Source organism: Falco punctatus, assembly GCF_963210335.1.
Source record: "Falco punctatus genome assembly, chromosome: 1".
Lineage (NCBI taxonomy): Eukaryota > Metazoa > Chordata > Aves > Falconiformes > Falconidae > Falco > Falco punctatus.
Window position 1 is genome coordinate 120,438,923 of NC_137580.1, and position 17,912 is coordinate 120,456,834.

The following is a 17,912-nucleotide window of genomic DNA, read 5'->3' on the forward strand; positions in this document are numbered from 1 at the left end:
CGCCAGCCGCCCGCCCCAGCACGCCCCCTGGCGGCCCGGAGCGCCCCAAGACCACTGGCCCTCTTCCCACGGGAAACGGCCCCGCCGCGGGAAGGACCCCCTCCCCCCTCCCCCTGCCGAGGGAGGGACACACACACCCCTCGCCGAGGAAAGGACCCCCCGCCGAGGGAAGGACACCCTCACCCCGCTGACGGAAGGGACCCCCCCCGCCGAGGGAAGGACACCCTCACCCCGCCGAGGGAAGGATACGCTCCCCCTGGCGAGGAAATGGACCCCCCCGCTGACAGAAGGGACCCCCCCGAGGGAAGGACACATACACACCCCGCCGAGGGAAGGCCCCCCCCGCCCAGGGAAGGGCCCCCGCGGCGGGTGTGGGCCGTTTGCCTCCCGCGCCGCGAACAACCGGCCGTGCGGGGCCGGCCCGCCCCGGCTGCCCCTACCCGGCCCTACCGCTGCGGCCGCCGCTGCCCCGGCCCCCGCGCTCCGCTGTCGGGCTGTCGCATCGCGACATCCCCCCGCAGACAGCCTCGCTGGCCCCGCTGGGGTTCTGGGTGCGCCCCCGGCTCCATCCAGCGCTCCACAGAAGGAGCCCGGGGCGCAGCCACACCAGTATTTCCCAGTAACGGGGTGAGGGTGAGGAGTCACCTTCAATTCCCCAAGCCCTTGTGCAAACCATGGGGTGCAGCACCTTGCAAGGATGCTCCGGCTCCTGCAGGACACCTGCCCCTGGTTCTTAGGTTGTGGGTAGAACTCCCGACACCCTGAAACCTGCCTTCGCCCAGCACAGCGGTAGCCAAGGGTGCAGGGGGGTGAACAGCGGGCCCCCAAACCCGCTGGCGGGGGTTCACTCCATAGAAAGGACAAAATCTGTCTGAGGGTGATGCGCTGTCCTCCAGGAGGTGATGGAAGTTTCTCGGGGCAGGTTATTGCTTCTCAGAAGGTGAGCTGAAATCAGAGAGCCCTCCCTTGGGAAAAGCAAGGTCTGCTTATGCAAGAATCGGGCCCGTCCCTCAGCATGTCACCGTGTCACCACAACATTCGGAGGCCAAGGGAGGGCCAGGAAAAAACCCTGTTCCTAGGAGGTGTGGGGAAGCCGCTCCTTGCTGGATCTCCCAGCACACGTGCCAAGGTTGCCCGAGCCCTGTGTCACCCCGAGGCAGCAAGGGACTGGCACGGGGAGCTGGTCCCAGTCCCCTTCCCCAGCTGGGAGGCGCCAGGCACTGTACTGCTGCCAAGGGCAAAACCCAGAGGGGTTTGGGGGGGACCCAAGTAAGACCCCCTGCACCTCTGGAAAAGGCCTTTGTCCCTGCAGTTCTGCGGAGACTGAAATCTGTTCTTTCTGGTTTACACGAGAAGGAAACAAAGGTGTAGATCAGTCACAAAACTGCTTATTTGTGGTTAACTCAAAGGCAGATTTTAAAATTTTCATTGGAAAGAAATTGTGCTTTACTTGATAGCGTCTGAAGTGTTACGGTTGAGGCTGCCTTTGCTTTGACAATCTCGAACAAATGTACCCAAGTGTGAAGCTCACATTAACTTCTGCATAATTCTTGGTTTAATACCTAACCGGGATTCACCCTGTAGGATAATGACTGGAATGTGGGAAGATCAAACTGAAAAACTGCTTTATTTTTGTTCATTAAAGGTGAGGGGGTTTGGATCCCAGGCACTGGGGATTTTTCTCTGTGGTTACACAACACCAAGCTCCTGCAGTACAAAGATAATTGCTCTGTGCCGTGCTGAATCGGTGAAAGGATAAATTCTGGCCACAAATGTCACACAACCTTACATCGTCTGTGGAAATGCATAAACTCACCTAGCTACACATTTTAGTGGGACTGACATGTAAATAGAGGTACCTGTGCACGTCCAAAAAGACTTCAAACCTCCACGAGACAGACAAACCATACCACGGGGCACATTTGCGCAGTCTGCTAGAGGAAGGCTGCCAGACCACCAGCAAGGAGAAGGGAGGAGGAACCTCCAAGGGAAGCGGGATGAATACTGGCAATCGAATCCTGATCTAAGGATCCTTGCTGTGACCCTGGGGGCATGAGCTGGCCACGCCAGCCAGGGGCTGGAGACCATCCCCAGACCCTCTGAAGATCTTTGGTCTGCCTCACTCGGTGTCCCCTCTTTGGCCACCGCCAGTTTTTCATATTTCAAAGACTAAAATGCCCCTTTGCCTACCAAAGAAAACACTGTCACCACTGCCACCAAAGAAACTCATTGTGAACAAGATGCACGTTGGGGAAAATCCTTGCTGCTTCTAAAATCAGGTAGCTATCGCTGGAGGTCTGGTTGCAGTCAGTGCTTCACTATACAGCTGTGTTACGAGCACGTTTATGGCTTTGCTGCCTGAGATTCACCATTCTGAGGCTGATATCGATGCCCTTGCGCTTGTCGTGGTGCAGACACAGTGTCCAGACACACTCAACTACAGTTTCCTCCTGGGCAGAGCTGCAAAATGCCTCCCAGATATCACCCAGCAGGTCCACGGCTGAGCCAGAAACTGGCCATGTCTCAGGCCAGCACTGATAGCACTGTTTCATTACTGCCTATATGGTATTTCAAAGGCACAGACCGTTTTCCAGGCTCAAATTTATACCCCAGCCTTTTTTCCCAAGGATTAATGAGTTTTTGGCCATCGCTGCAGGCGATACCCAGAAAAGCCATCAGTCATTTTATGTGGGGAGTGGTGCATGTGTCACCTCTTCAGCATCAGCTGCAGCCGAGCAGTGCTGCTCCCGTGGCCGAGCGCTCAGCAGGGCTCAGCACCACAGCGCTCCTCGCCTGGGCACCTGCCCACGCCTTCGCCCTTTGGTGAGGGCATCTCAGGGCTCTGGAGTAGCTCTGCAATTCCTCGGGAGCAGCAGGGTACAGCAGGCAGGGAGTGCCCGGAGCTGTTGGCGAGGCAGTAACTGATAACTGGTTAAATGGGTAGGGCTGGAAATGCATTGGTGACTCACGGGGCTTGGGCACCCAGCGATGCCGGTGGAGAGAAGTGGGGCGAGTGGTGGTGGTTGCCTTGTACCAAAGCTCCTCTCAGCCAGGGCGTGGGGCTGCGTCGGGGCGTTGTGCCGCTTGGGATCAGGCGGATGGAGCAGTCTGGAAAAACGAGATGATGGAGGGGGGAGATGTGGGGATGCAGGGGCTCGGGAAGGGAGCGGGCAGGTGCAGCTGGAGGTACCACTCTCAGTGTTATCGCGGTCCCTTGGCCCCCCAAAACCCCCTGCAAAGCGGCAGAAGCCAAGCTCCATCCCCTGGCTCTGCACCGCCCACCCCCCACCCCCCTCCGGCCTGGGAGGGGACCGGGGGCAGCGACGACCCCCAGGCAGCGTGCGGAGGGATATGAGCCCCGAGCTGAGCACCCGCTGGGTGCTGCCAGCCGCGGGGTCCCCGCTCAGCCCCCGCCGCCCCTCCCTCCGGGCACCTCCCCCGGCGCCGGGGCCGAGGGGAACCGCAGCCCCCCGGGGCGGGCCGGGAGTGGGGCTGGGGCGGGCCCCGTGGCCCCGCCCCCGCCCATCGACCGGCGGGCCGGGCCGGGCGCCCGGTGCTCGCCGCGGCCGCAGGGATGGCCACGGTGCGGCTGGCAGCGCTGGCCCACCGCGGGCTGCCCCTCCTGCGCCGGCTGGGGGGGCGGCGAGGGGCTCCGCCGCGCAGGTAGGACCCGGGGGGGGCTGTGTGGGGATGGAGGGATGGGCGGCTGTAGGGGTCAGGGGGCTATAGGGGACAGGGGGCTGTGGGGACTGGGAATGGGTGGTAGAAGGGCTAGAGGGGCTGTGGGGACTGGGGACAGGGGCTATAGGGGATAGAGGACTGTGGGGACTGGGGATGGGGTCTACAGGGGATAGAGGGCTGTGGGGGCAGAGGATGGGGGCTATAGGGGATGGGGCTGTGGGTGGGAGGTGGTGGGGAGCTTATAGGGGATGGAGGACTGTGGAAGCAGAAGATGAGGGGGCTGTAGGGTATGGAGGCTGTAGAAACAGGGATGGGGGCTCTAGGGGCCATGTGTGGTGGAGGACAGGAGCTATAGGGCAGCAACAGAGCGATGTGGGTGTCTGGCCAGGTGGGTGGCCACACGCCGGGAGGGCAGGTTCAGCTGGAGGTGCCACTCTCAGTGTGCATCGTGGTCCCTTGGCTTCCGTAAACCCTTCCAAAGTGGCCGAAGCCAGGCTTCATCCCCTGGCTCTGCCCCCCTGGCCTGGGAGGGGACCAGGGGCAGTGACAAGCCCCATGGAGCATGCAGAGGGATGTAAGCCTGTGTCCGGGGCTGAACTTTATTTGTACAGCAGCTGCATCCTGATAGCATTAACAAAAATGTATCAAACAGCTTCTCCATCCTCCTTCAGTGCTCTGACTCGTGGGCTTTGTTGGGCAGTGTCCCTGTCCCCCTGCGGCCGTGCGGACCTCTGAGTGGTGGGGGGGCACTGGGGTGCCTGCAGGTCCAGGGCACCGAGGAGTTCGGGGGGGGTCCAGCCAGGTCTTTGCCTCGCTTTTTTTCAGCGCTACCTCTTGGAGCAAGTTTGTGGCAAAGAACAGCAATAGGAAATCAACTGGCATTGGGAAGGGCTTTGGAGGATTAGCCGATACTGGGAGCCTAACGCTCACTGGGAGGCATGACTTCTTAGGTAGTGAGTCCCCAAAAACCGTGGGGAGCAGCATTTGCTTTTCCACACTCGGTGTCTAGCTGTTTCTTTTTGGCTGGGCTGAGAGCAGGAGCGGCGTGGCTGAAGCCCATGTGTGGCTGGGGCCAAGACTGCCATTTTGCAACCTCTACTTAGGAATCGGGATCAGGAGGGACGCATGGCAGAGAGTTTGCTGCAACTTGGACTCCAGCCCAGGAGTTAAACTGAGGGGCAGGGAGACAAAGCGCTTTGAGAAAAAGACCATGTATTGAGAGGAGTAAACTCTTTCTAGTAATGTTTTAAATAAGTTTATTAAATTCTGCTCCTCGTGTTAAACAATATTTATCCTTCTGGCAGAAAAAGTGTGGAGGGGAGGGAGGTGCGGTGGGAAATGTAACCAAAAAGTCTGCTGCAGCAGCAAGCTGGAAGCTGTGGGGACTTGATCCTTTCTTGACCTAAAACAAACAAAAGCAATGAGAACCTGGTTAACTCGTTAGTCAGCAGGGTTCTTCTAAAGAGTAAAGAAGAGGTAAGGCCAGGGTTAACTCTCACCACCTTTTTATTGTAGTTGTGGTATATAAAAGACCCAAAACTTCTCACTTTGGGGGTGAAGCTCCTGGTAGATGCCCATGGACAAAGCTGCTGGTGAGCCTCTCTGGGTGTGAAGTGCAGCCAGGATGGTTCCCAAGCCCTGGGAGGGCAGGGCTGTTCCCCTGTGTGCAGAGGAGATGGCACCACAGCTCAGCTCAATGTCCTTTGCAGCGGCAAAGCAGGAGCTTGCTTGCGTGCTTGTCATGGGGGACAGGTTATGCTGATCTTGCATTCGTCTCTTTTCCCTTCTGATAATTTCCGTAGAGACTGGTGAGGAGTTAAAGGTGAAAAATGAAGCTGGTTGTCTTCTATCAACAGCTATAAAATGTTAGCTGGGGCTATTCAGCAATAAACACAAAGAGCTCCTAGGATTAGTCCAGAGTGCTTGTTTCAGTCTGATTGTTTCTGCTGGCCACCGTCCGGCAGGAGTGCTTGCTGGGTCTGCCAGGGCTCAGCTCCTTGCCTGCCTTCACCCGGGATGGGAAGGCGATGCCTTTTCCCTGGGTCTCTGATGTTTCTCCATTCCGTTGCACTGCTGAACTCCAGGGTTAAGGAGTTTGCAGGAGCAGCCTGGCGATGAGCCTGGCTCATTTGCAGGCACTGCGGGCTGTCTTGCTGCTGGAATGTGTTGCCAACAGAAGGCACGTGCTCTCCGAGAGTAGTGTTTCACTGTTTATGTTGGGACCCAGGAGGAAGCAGAGTTTTATTTGCTCTCCTCCAGCTCACACAGGGAAATGAGAGCTGCAGTAATACCAGACCGTCAGACCATTGGTCTTGGTTTAGCTCTAGCAGTACCAGATGCTTCATAGGAAGAGATGGAGGGGGAATTACTTCTTTTCTGAACCAAGAGATTATTTCTAAATTGTTTGGACCCTTTTTTTGTAGAGGTTTTTTGATACATTCTTTCAGATCAGATATGTACACATGCTGTTGGCTATAGGCAGGAGGGAGACCAACCCTATGTTATTTCCAGCATGATGCTACTGATAACAAATGTATCTTGTATCTGCCCCATTCCTTCCATTCCTGATTCCCAGTGCTTCCAGCAGCCTGCTCTGTTTTATGTCACATCTTTCACTTCTGCCATGGCCAGGAGATTAGGGATACAGAAATGCTGAAGCACACGCAAACATCGGACCAGTATTCAGGGAGCTCAAACTAGATGACAGCTGTGATTTCGCTTTCCTCAACATATTCAAAGAAACCACGTGAGCAAGCGCTTTGAGAGGAGTTAGCGGCTCTGGGTTATGAGCATAAGATATCTTAGGCTCTAATTACAGAGCTGCTGATGCTTTCATTTGAAGATGTGAGTGCTTGGGACCTCTGACTGTATTTGCACAATGTTTTGGAGTGAAGGGCTTTGTATAGACATGTTGTACTGCTCTGTGATGCTCTTTCATCCCCCTGTGTGGAGGCAGGGAGGAAGCCGTAGCCATGAAGGCTGGAGGTGGAACTGGCTTAGGCTCTGGCTTTGCACCTTGCATTTAGTGTGGAAGTCCAGCTCCTTCGAGGTCAGCAAAACCCTTTGGCTCTTTGCCTCTCTTTGTGATGAGGTTTTGTTCTTTTGCTTTTTCAGTCATGTGGTAGAAGAACATGTTGGACCCAATTTTTGGCCCATTAGTTCCTTATGTGATATCCCCAGAGGAACTGACGTATTCCATGAAATGCTTGTGTGTTTACTTGCTCCCACTGCAGCCCAGTGCTGAGCCTGCTGGGCTCCCAGTAAGCCCTGAGGTGGTGCTCAGGGAAAGTGCTCTTGCACAACTGGGTCTGCAGCTGCTCTGTGGCTGCTCCAGCCCTTCCCAGGCTGTGGGAGCCAGCAGGGAGCTGGACCGTGCCTTAGCTGGAACAGAAAATCCATGTTTAGGGACAGGCTCGGGTGAAACGGGAGGTGACTTGGCTTTAGGGAGATGCGAGTGTGGTTGTCTCCATTGAGCGTTTTCATGAACAGCCTGTGGTTTCTTCGTCAGCCTGCATGAGCGGCTGGAGCTGCTTGTCTGAGATCACCCTACGGTGATGGGACAGTGGCTTCTCCAGTTGCCATTTCAAACAGCAAGTGGCCGTGGCAGCAGTGGCTTTTACCACTTTCCCAAGAGCATTCATCCTTCCCTTAGGTTAGAGAGAGTTTTTTTCAACCTTTATTTTACATAACCTCTATTTACAAAGGCTTTTGTTCCGCAGTGCTATCTCTCATCTCCCAGTTTATCTATGTGCCTTGCCCAGGAGCTTTCAAACGATAAAAGATAGTTTGGTTTAGCATTTACCCCTGTCAAGTCCTCCTCCAGCAGCCCTACAGCCTTGATGTGAGTTGCTCAAGAGCTCTGCAAGGAGGATGGCCGCACAGCATCAGCCGGAGTTGCACAATGCTCCATCTGCCAAGAAGCCATTGGGGAAAGAGGGTCAGGTCATTTGCTCAGCTCTCGGAGCAGAACTCCTCCCGGGAGGGAAAATCTTCTTCTGTGCTTCTCTTGAGACTGAACTCTGCCCTGCAGAGGAAGTAATTTCATGCTGGGTTTTGTTTCTCATGGGCAGGAAAACAAATCTGTCATGGTAAATAGCACCGAATCTTTGCAGAATATTGATCCTGTAACAAATGGGGGAAATTGAGTTCGGGCTGGTCTAGTTTTCCTCTCTAGGGCAGGAATCCCTCCATTATACACTGAACCTGCAAACCCAGGGCATTGCCTCTGAGCTCTGCACCCCACAAGTGTCACTTAACCCTGGCCTTTCTGGTCATCTCCTAAGGTGGGAATGGAGAGCTAAAAGCATGGAGGGAGGCAGGGAAGAAGAGGAGGCACAGAGAAAGCGGGGGGATGCCCGGGGAGGAGGACAGCATGGCAGGGGGTGGCTGCTGGGGCAGGGTGAGGCTCGGAGGAGGAGAGAGAAATCAGGGCAAGAACTGCAGCGCTCGGACAGTCAGGAGCTGTGTTTTAAGGGGAGGTCACTGCTTTTCCACTGATGATCAGACCTCAGTGAAAGCCTTAATGATTTAAAAATTTTCTCTACCGCCTTGCCCACATCTTCTCACTGCTGCCTCTCCTAACAATGTTTCATCTCCAGCTTGGCCTCTGGCACAACGTCTCTGTGCTCCTCTTGAGGACCCTGTTGTGCCATTCCTGCCCGGGTGCTGCTCTGCCAAAACACCTCCCTCCCCTCCTCTCCCACGTTTGCAATGGGTGTAGGCTCCCCCACCCTGTGAGTCTGCTCTGTTATTGCCTCCGCACTTCTTCCCCCTCCTCTCGCTGGTAGCCCCTCACTTTACCGATGCTGTAAGCTCGTTGCAGTCTAGCTGGCAGAAACAGCAAAGCGGGTGCAGCCCGCTCACCATTGCATGCACACATCATTACTCTGAAATGCCTCTTGGTTACAGCTCAGCTTCTTTGAACTCTTCTAAACAGTTTCTGTTCTGCAGAATTAGGCTCTTCTCCACAGACCGTGTTTGGAGATGGATCTCTGACTAATTTTAACTTCCTTTTTCTCAGTCATCTGCTCTTTCCAGCAGAGAGAAGCCAGTTGGAGGAATTGCACTACAGATTGGATTGTGTTCCTTCCAAGTTATTTGCACTTTTTAATGTCGCAGTAAGGCCAAACCCAGTTGCCATCTCTCAGTAAACTGCAGAGCCCATACTCTATCCATACATCCCAAAATATCCAGGTAGTTTTCACCCCAGGTGAATGACTGTAGGACCAGGCTGTGCCCGGCCCGCAGGGCTGTTGCAGGCTCCTTCCCCATCAGTTGGCAGGACCCTGGTTTTCAGTGGAGGGATGTGGGCTCTGCCTGTGCTGCCCACTGGTGTGGGCAGGTCTGGGTGGGTGCAGTGGGATTGCTGAGGCCACCCACCTGCCCAGTGCCCCTGGGCTGCTGCACACAGGTCCTTTTGGAGGAAGGTCTTCCTTGTCTTGACCCACTGAAGCAGCTGCCTGTGGTTCTCACTGGGGCAGGGATGTGCATCGGGTACTCCTGGTACTGTCCGCAGGTTGATAATCCTTTCAGATGGGGAGAATTGTATTGATGGGTTATAATAAAAAATACCTTTTTTTTTTTTTTTTTCCCCTCACAGTGCCCTGCACACAGGGAGGCCCTCTGCCTCCCACAGGGTGACCAACAGCTATATCCAGGGGACCACAGACATCCCCCTTCTCACCAAAACTGTGGGCCAGTGCCTGGATGAGACCGTTGAGCGCTTTCCTGATCGCGACGCCTTGGTCTTCTGCCGAGATGGAGTTCAGAAGACATTTGCTCAGTTCAAGGAGGAGGTGAGTGCCTGGCTCACCCTTCAGAGGGTTCAGGCGGGTGGATGAGGGCAGCAGCAGGCGTGATGGAGAAATGGGAAATGGTTTCATTGCTCAGCTCAGGAGCAAGGCATGTTATATGTGGGTCCTCATCCTGGCCCTGAGCAGGGGGCAAGTGCACCTCCCCAGCACACACCGCTGGGCATGCACTGCCTCCATCCTCCTGAGGGTCTCGAGATCAAAGGGGGAAGGCAGCCCGTGTAAAATGCTTGCTGAATATCCCAGAATGAACTTTCATAATTAAAAATGATTACCCTTATCTGATGTGTTGTGGGCTGAGCCACAGTGTTTTTCTCCACTGGAGCAGCCCGCAGCTCTTGTATTAGTCACTCGGTCTGACTGTCAGAGGTCCTGAGCGCGTGGAGGTTTCTAGTCCAAGCACAAAGGCAAGTGAGCAAAGTCAAGGAGCAGGTCCTAATAACAATTCCAAAAATGCGTGTGGGTGTATCTATGCATGTGTATGCGTGTGTATTGCATACAAATACATGTTTATGTGTCTTCTGAATGGCAGGGCAATATTTCAAGGCTAACTACCTGGAAAGTTTCTGTGAAATGTATGATATGGTCTGGGATAGGAAGAATTGTTTGGGCTTTTTTTTTTCAGATTTACTAGCATTTTGGTTACATCCATTCAGATAAACGAGATTAGCTGTGTTCACCGTAATTTTAAAAAGTAGGCTGTAATTCAGAACTAAATTTCTCAATAAAAATTCCAGCTATATCTCCTACAAGGTAGATTTCATAAATTCATTTGAGAACATAAAAAAAAAAACTATAACAACTTTCCTGGACACCTCAGAATATTTACACATCCATCTGCACACCAGATGCATGCTTACTTACCATCTTGCAAAATAAAGTAGTCATGTTAATAGAGTGGTTGAATTCAATTTAATGAGGATAGGAACCCCAAACTGGCCAAAAATCACTCAATACAGTTTTCTTCACCTGAGCCTTGTTAGAAGCAAGCGATGTGCTGGGACAGAGGCAGATCCAGCAGTGCAGATGGGCCCAGCGTGTGGGTAAGGCTGAGCCCTAAGCTGAGTTGATGAGGAGCTAGATGTTAACTAGACTTTGGGCAAGAATTTGCAACTGTTTGTACATAATTTCCTGGTTTGGTTTCCCCCCTGCTTTGCTGTATTGTTCCACACTTGTTATTTTTATGCTTTCAGTCAACCCGCTAAGCAGGGGCTGGTCCACGCACTGGCTCAGAGGATGCTGCTGCGGCAGTAGCAGGCAGGCTGTGCAGAAGAGGTACATTCTGTCCAATTCCAGTTGCAAAGACGATGCTTTTTGCCCAGAAGGCAGCGCCTGGAGACAAATACTCCCCACTGCATCCTGTGTGTGATCCTCAGGCACTTGTATTTTACAGGTGGACCGCATGTCGGCTGGGCTTCTGGCTCTTGGCCTGAAGAAGGGAGACCGGCTGGGGATGTGGGGTCCCAATAAATATGAGTGGGTTCTCATGCAGTTTGCAACTGTCCAGGCAGGAATCATCCTGGTAAGGAGTTTGCTGTGTCTGGGTTTTTAGCAGTCTGTTGGGAAAGGAAACAGAGGCAAAAAAGCAACAGAAGGTATTGGGGAGTAAAGTTTGTTGTCTCTTTTTTCCATGCTCTTACCCATGCTTAACTGAATTGAGTATTTAAACAACATCTGTGCGGCCCCGTGCATCTTTGCCCTCTGCTGTGTAGGGAAGCAGACTGCAGAGGAAGGAGCAGCAAGAAATGAACTGCTGTGACCTTGCTTGCAGCGGCTGATGGTGGAAGGAGATGTGCTTTTATAAATAGGACCATTTAGAAGTATATAATACATTTTATATACGGTATATAAATAACATATACATTATATATAAAATATAAGGTATATAAATGTATATACATTTAATAAATATAAATAGGACCATTTTTATGTAGCATGCTGCTGTCCTAAACAGTCACCAGCTATTTAGATCCCTCCTAAATAGGGTCTGTATTGCTTCAGTGCAAATGCTCCACTTAAGAGTCTAGTCCAAGCTGCATATCCTCAAAAGCCAATTTTCATTTGATAGTATGACCCAGCATGTTCACCAAAATGCCTCTTATTTAGGCGGTGCACTGTGGTAAGGACTGCACCCTGTCTGCTGGTCTGTTTTCTTCGTTGTGGTTGATCCCAGGGTCTAAGACACAGTGTGAGGGTGGATGAGCACAGCTCAGTATGAGCCTGATGGTGAACTCAGATCCAGCAGCTGATGCTGCTTCTGTGGAGAGCTGGGCAGGAGAGAGCTGGTGTTTTCATGGCTCTCCATCAAGAAACCTGACTTGCACTGGAGTTTTGAGTCTTTGGTTTAATGAACTGAATGTCTGCCTGTGAGACAGGAGCTGGGGTTTCTGTTCCTGAGACTCTGTTTTGATTATGTGTCCTCTCATAAGCTCTTCTCTTTTTCGTTGTTTTCTTTCATGCAAACACAGGATTTCTGGTGAATGTGAAATCCCTGTTCTGGTGAGCTCTCAGTTCTGCCTGTTGGAGGAAAAGCTTTGAGTGTGGCTTGTCCCTGGGAGAACTTCTCTGTTGGAATATGTGTTAGGGGAGAGGGGTTTCAAGGCAAGGGTAACTCTGATCAACCTTCTTGCCTCTCCCTCTTCAGGTATCCGTGAATCCAGCCTACCAGGCCCTTGAGCTGGAGTTTGTCCTCAGGAAGGTTTGTATGGCACTTGCTGGAAATGTTAATTGATTTGTTGTGAGAGCTCAGATGAGCAGCTGTCTGTTAAAGGGGATGGTGGGGACACAGCACAGATGAGCTTCTACTTAAGGTTTGCACGTGTCAGGGAGAGCTGGAGAGCAGAGCTGTTGGTGGCTGTGTAGACGGAACACCACCACGCAGCGACCAAGGGGGTGAAGCTGCAGTTAAGTGGGCACATTTGTTGCTCTCCCCTGTGGCTGCCACCTTGTCTGTTTGATGGAGACTTCTGCATCCTCATCCCTCTCTCTCCCTGCTAACAACAGTGTCCTGCCCATATGACACCAATAACAACCATACCTGCCAGAAATTGTTTACTAGAAAATGAGGAAAACAAGGCAAGACTAAATATCTGCCCCAGGCACTACCTGAGAAGCCAGGAAAGCAGAGACTATGTAATAACAGAGCGTGGCTGCAGTCTCTGAAGGCAACATCTGCCTTAGATCGGTTCTAGCTTCCCCACACTCATGCTCCAGCCTGCCTGGGATGGAGAGCACCCTGCGCCTGCCCTCCCCGGCTCGGTGCCATCCTGCCTGTCTCCTGCTTGGGGCAAAAATCACCATCTGGGATTTTAACCTTGAAAGGAGAAAGGCTCAGAAAGGACCAGCCTACTTAGTAGCTTGATTTCTCCTTCCCAGATTTGTCCTAGGCCTTGCTGGCTTTGAGTTTAACCTGGTTTAAGTCCTAAGTATTGCCACTGCTTGACATCTTTCTGCTGTCTGAGCCTCACTGCCCCAGCTACCCTCACGTACCTGCCTGGGATTGAGTTTGCAACGTGCAGAGCATCAATCAGTTTAACATGTTCTGGCTTCTTAGCTCCAGTAATGGGGAATTCAGGTTATTAAACATTTGATGGCTAAAAGTTAATCCCAGGATTAAGAACCTAACTGTTCATCTGTGGTTTGTTCAGCTTTAAATCAAAGGCTGGTACTAGAAGAGAGAGAACCACTTCTGGGGCTTCCCAGCACCAAGTTCTTGCTTTACCTGGAAAGCAGATTATTTCTAGCAACGAAGGGTGACTTTTCTCTCGCATCAGAAACTCTGTAATTCAGTTTCTGGGCTGCAGTTTGTGTTCCCATTTCATCCTTCATTTAATCCTCTTACCCTACCCTCACGGGTGTCACTCCTGGTTTTATGTGTTAGAATTGAGCACAGAGCTGCAGTGAAGCACATCTTTTCCAGCGTGGATGTCCTGCTTCTCTCACCAGGTAGAAGTGTGCATGTCGGTACTTGCCTTGTGCGCCAGTGAGACTTGGCTTTTGTTTTCCTTTCCATCTCTTGTGTCAGAGTCTGCTCTGACTTTCTCCTCCAGTGTAAATCTGGAGTATCGATGGGGTAAGAAGAAACGCGCTTGCAGCTCCACTGGGGATTACTCCTGTCTCACCCTCCCAGGTTTGCTAGCGTTCCTAGCTTTTCCATGTACCTTTGGCACTGGGATCTCTGGTGTATTTATTTGCACCACAAACCCCCTGAAGACTTTAGGGCTCTCCGTGTTGGGTCCTGTGCAGTCCCTTCCTTGCTCCATCAGGTTCCCTTCCTTTGGCATATACAGAAATACATGCTGAATAACCATTCCTCCAATTCCTGCTGTGTTTCCAGGGCTTTGCAAAAGCAAACTGGTGGCAGGTTTCATATGGCTGGTCCTTTGAAGATGGCTCTGCTGCCATTCAAGTTGAGACCAAGTGGGAGATGCCCACCCAAGGAGAGACCCTTATCTCATATATCATCTGCCCTGCAAGCTCCGCTCCTCACATAGCATCTGTCTCGTAAAACTAGTTCAACCAGAGTAGTAGTTTGAGGGAACTAATAGCAAAAAGTTAGAGAGGTTCAAAACATCCCAGAGCACATTCACTCCCCTGGGTTCTGAGCAGATTATTCCAGAAAATAGAATAAATGTTTGTTTTGCCTTCTGACAAACCCCAGAGGGTATTTACAAATAATTTATTGGCATAGCCTTGGTCTCCTTATTTCACAGACCTTGGGAAAATAATGAAAACAGCAGAGTAAATCATTTATGTAAATAATCTATTTGACAAGAATGCATTTTTTTTTGGAAGATGAAAGCAGTTTGCAAATCTGGGTCAAATTCAGCAAATCTCTGCTGAAAAAGAAAGAAATTCTTGGTGTAATTAAAATGCTTTGTTTCAGGATTAAGTAAAGGTTGAATAAAAAAATGTTTTAATTTTCAAAATAGCTAATGCTTTAAAAAGAGGTGGAAAAAACTTAGGAAATGGAACACCTTAACAAAAAAAAACACAACAAAACTTTGGCTTGACCTGAGAGGCAATCTTCAGGTCTCCTTGATTTTTCTAAAGTTCCTCAAAAAACCTCATTTCAGATCAACTCAAATGATTTTTTTTTTTTTTCCTTTGGATTTTGGGACTGGATGCTTTGTTGCGACTCTTAATCTGAAAAATCGGTTGTTTGCCTTGCGCTGGCAATGAGTGTCAGTCCTGGGAGAAGTGGGAGCCCCAGGATCTGTTCATCCCCCAGGATCTGCTCTCCCCCAGGATCTGCTCTTGGGAGCAGCACCCAGCCCATCCTGCACCGATCACCGGGGAGGAGCAAAGCACCAGCTGAGCACTGGGATCAGGGCTTGGCGTGCTGGGCGTGCAGTAACAGCACCTTGCCCTCCGCTCACCGTGTTTTGCGAGTGCACAGCTGTAAGGGCTTGGTTTGCATTTGCCCTCAGCGAACATGCCTGCGGGAGACATGTCCCCAGCCCCAGGAGCATGGCTGCTGTGCCCTCGCTGTGCAGGGACCTTGGTTATCTTCTTCAGAAAATCTTTGAACCACTTTCTTCCTAGGAAAAGCTAAAAAATCTCCAGGTTTAGTCTGGAGAGAACTCACGTCATGTGCTTATAGAAGAAAATCCCAGTGCGCTGTTAATGCCCGACGCTTGCTGTGTGGGGTCACAGGGCTGTGTCCCCCTGTGTCGGTGGTGACTGCTCTTTATCATGTCCTTGAACATCAACCCAACTTCTCATAAGTTTCTGTCTCCCTTCACAGGTTGGCTGTAAGGCCCTGGTGTTTCCTACTCAATTTAAAACACAGAAATACTATGATATCCTAAAGCAGTCGTGTCCCGAGCTGGAAAAATCCACTCCAGGGGGATTAAAGAGCAAAAGGTGAGTTGGGAGCAACTGGTGTCTGTGCACCGACCTCACAGCTGTGTCCTTGTGTCCTCTCAGCTGCGCAGCACAGGCTCTGGTGGAAGAAGGACCCACGCAGGGTCTTACCTGAAGAGAAGGAGTCAGGCTGCCCTGGAGGTTTGCCCGGACCACTGAACACCCACCCAGGCAGTTTTCTCCTTGCTCCATTAATGTTGATGGTATTTTTCTTTCCGCCAGGCTGCCTGACTTATCCATTGTCATCACAGTGGACTCGAAGCTGCCTGGCACCTTCCACATGGATGAGGTGATGCAGGCTGGGGACAGCAGCCACGTGAAGCAGTTGAGAGCCCTGCAGCGGACCCTCTCCTGCGACGAGCCCATCAACATCCAGTTCACTTCAGTAGGTGCTTCTGCCCACTCCGTGCCTCGCAGTTGGGTTCCTCGCTGGGGGTGCAGGGAAAGATGTGGGTGATGCTGAGAATCCCATTTCCTTCACCTTCTGCCCTCTGAGACCTGGTTCCATCTTCTGCTGAGGGATGGAGGAAGTGTTCCAGCATTTCCCCTCGCTGCTGCCATTCTTGCTGCTCAGCTCGTGGTTGAGGGCTGGTGGAGATAAGAGGGTGTCCTGTGAACCCTGTGCAGCTGAAGGCGAGTCATTTTATTTTGGTGTGGCTTGGGTTTCAGATGCTGTTAAAGTAAGAAAAAAAAAAAAAAAAGTCTCCCATGTCTGAATGGAGAATGAAGTGCAGGATCACCCCGGAACCTGCCTGGGCAATCAGAGCACACATCACTCATCTTTGGAAAAGGGGGGGGTCACTTTGTAACACCCTGTGTCTTTCAGGGGACAACGGGAAGCCCCAAAGGAGCCACCCTCTCTCACAGGAACATCGTGAATAATGCCAATCTGATCGGTCTGAGGCTGGGGATCACACAGCAGGTGGGTTGCGGTGGGGACATGCTTAGGGGTGCTCTCCCATGCCACAGAGACCATGCGTGGGGACAGCGTTGGTGCTGGCTCAGCATAAGGGCAAGTTTGCTATGAGTGACAGCGAGGGAGATTCATGCATAACATCTTTCATTTCAGTGGAGTTTCACTGATGTTTCGTTTTAGTTTCATGGGAAGTTTTTATCGAGGCCGGGGGGGGAGGGGGGAACCCACCAAATCTTTTTGTAGGGGAAAAATTGTGAAATTAATCACTTTTCATTTTGGTGAATACTCATTTCAAACAATTACAAGACTCTGGATGTTAGCTTTGAATTCTGTTGAATGAAGTTTTAATTTGTTTTGCGTGATTATTTCATGTCATGTATACAGTCTCGTAACTCCTATCAGGATATGACCTTTCTATTTGTAGTTTCTTTTAAAAATTGTTAAAAGCAAATTTTTTCTCTCAAAGTTCTGTGGTAGTTATTTCTAATACAACAGCTTTGATCCAGAAAAAATATGCATTGTTTCAGTCAGTTTTCAGAGCCTTTGGTGTTTTTAAAAACATCATAAAATTAACAGCATGTGGCAAGTCCTGTGTATTTCACGCCTGACATAGCATTACCACTCCCCTCTGGGATATCATAAAATAATGTATAAGCAGTACCAGACCAAAAAGTCCAGCAAACAAAAGACATTGTAAAATTACAGAATGAAATTTTGACATTAAAAACTTCCCAAAGTGGTTCTTAGTAAAGGCAGGAAGCATTTCCACCTAACGGGAACATGCGTTTCCACCTAACGGGAACACGGATGGATGTCAGATTTCCAGCCAGTTTTCAGTGAATCAGGGAAAACTTCTCTGTTCAGATATTTGCTCTTTGGCAGTGAGACGGGCGAGTCACAGACTGGCAGATCTCGTCTCCTCACCATTGTCTTTGGCTTGATCCCAGGATTATCGTGTTGGCCTCCCCGCACCCCTCTACCATTGCCTGGCATCAGTGGGAGGCTGCATGGTGATGGCTCTGCACGGGTCCTCCTGCATCTTCTCATCACCGAGTTTCGAGGGGAAGGCTGCGCTGGAGGCAGTGTCTCGAGAGAAGTGAGAGCCTGGTTGTGTCTTGTTACAGTGGAGCTCATTGCCTTGTGGCCAACGGGGCTTTCTCCCCTTGGCTTGCCTGCTACTGCTCACACTCTTCCTTCCTGTGACGGGACAGTCAGGTTCGCAGGGGCACACTTGCACAGGCACTTCAGCAGCCTAAATCCTGCCTTTTCAGCCTGGGAATTTGTCACACTTCCCCAAAATAAGGGATCCTCCAGGTCACGGTAGGGCTTTGGCTGGGAAGCATAGCGGTGTCTTGGTTTGCTATGGCTGGTGTGGTTTTACACCTGCCCACGTGCCCTCCAGCACTGCTGCTGGGGTAGTTGCATTTCCAGTTTGTTTTTCGTGTGTAAAACAAAAGATCTATTGTTGTGTCTGCATGATACGCACATATATGTATGTTTATTTTTATACATACATATGTATATACGCACTGATGAGCAGCATGTCCGCTGTGCCTGCCTCCATGCTCCTGCTCTGGGTCCCTGCGTGGGGTGGGATGGGGTGGGATGGGATGGGATGTGGGGTGCTGAGCTGGGCTGCC

The 17,912-nt window shown here is 51.4% G+C and overlaps 1 protein-coding gene across 1 annotated transcript in view; it reads left to right on the top strand.

Moving 5' to 3' along the window:
* Positions 1-3,504: 3,504 nt before the first annotated feature.
* Positions 3,505-17,912, top strand: part of ACSF2 (acyl-CoA synthetase family member 2) — a 37,566-nt gene continuing 23,158 nt past the window's right edge. The window contains exons 1-8 of the mRNA XM_080378295.1: positions 3,505-3,663; positions 9,281-9,476; positions 10,885-11,013; positions 12,136-12,189; positions 15,238-15,356; positions 15,579-15,741; positions 16,183-16,278; positions 17,220-17,368. Coding sequence (XP_080234421.1) covers positions 3,575-3,663; positions 9,281-9,476; positions 10,885-11,013; positions 12,136-12,189; positions 15,238-15,356; positions 15,579-15,741; positions 16,183-16,278; positions 17,220-17,368 — 995 coding nt within the window. The 5' untranslated portion in view covers positions 3,505-3,574. The remainder of the gene's footprint in view (positions 3,664-9,280; positions 9,477-10,884; positions 11,014-12,135; positions 12,190-15,237; positions 15,357-15,578; positions 15,742-16,182; positions 16,279-17,219; positions 17,369-17,912) is intronic.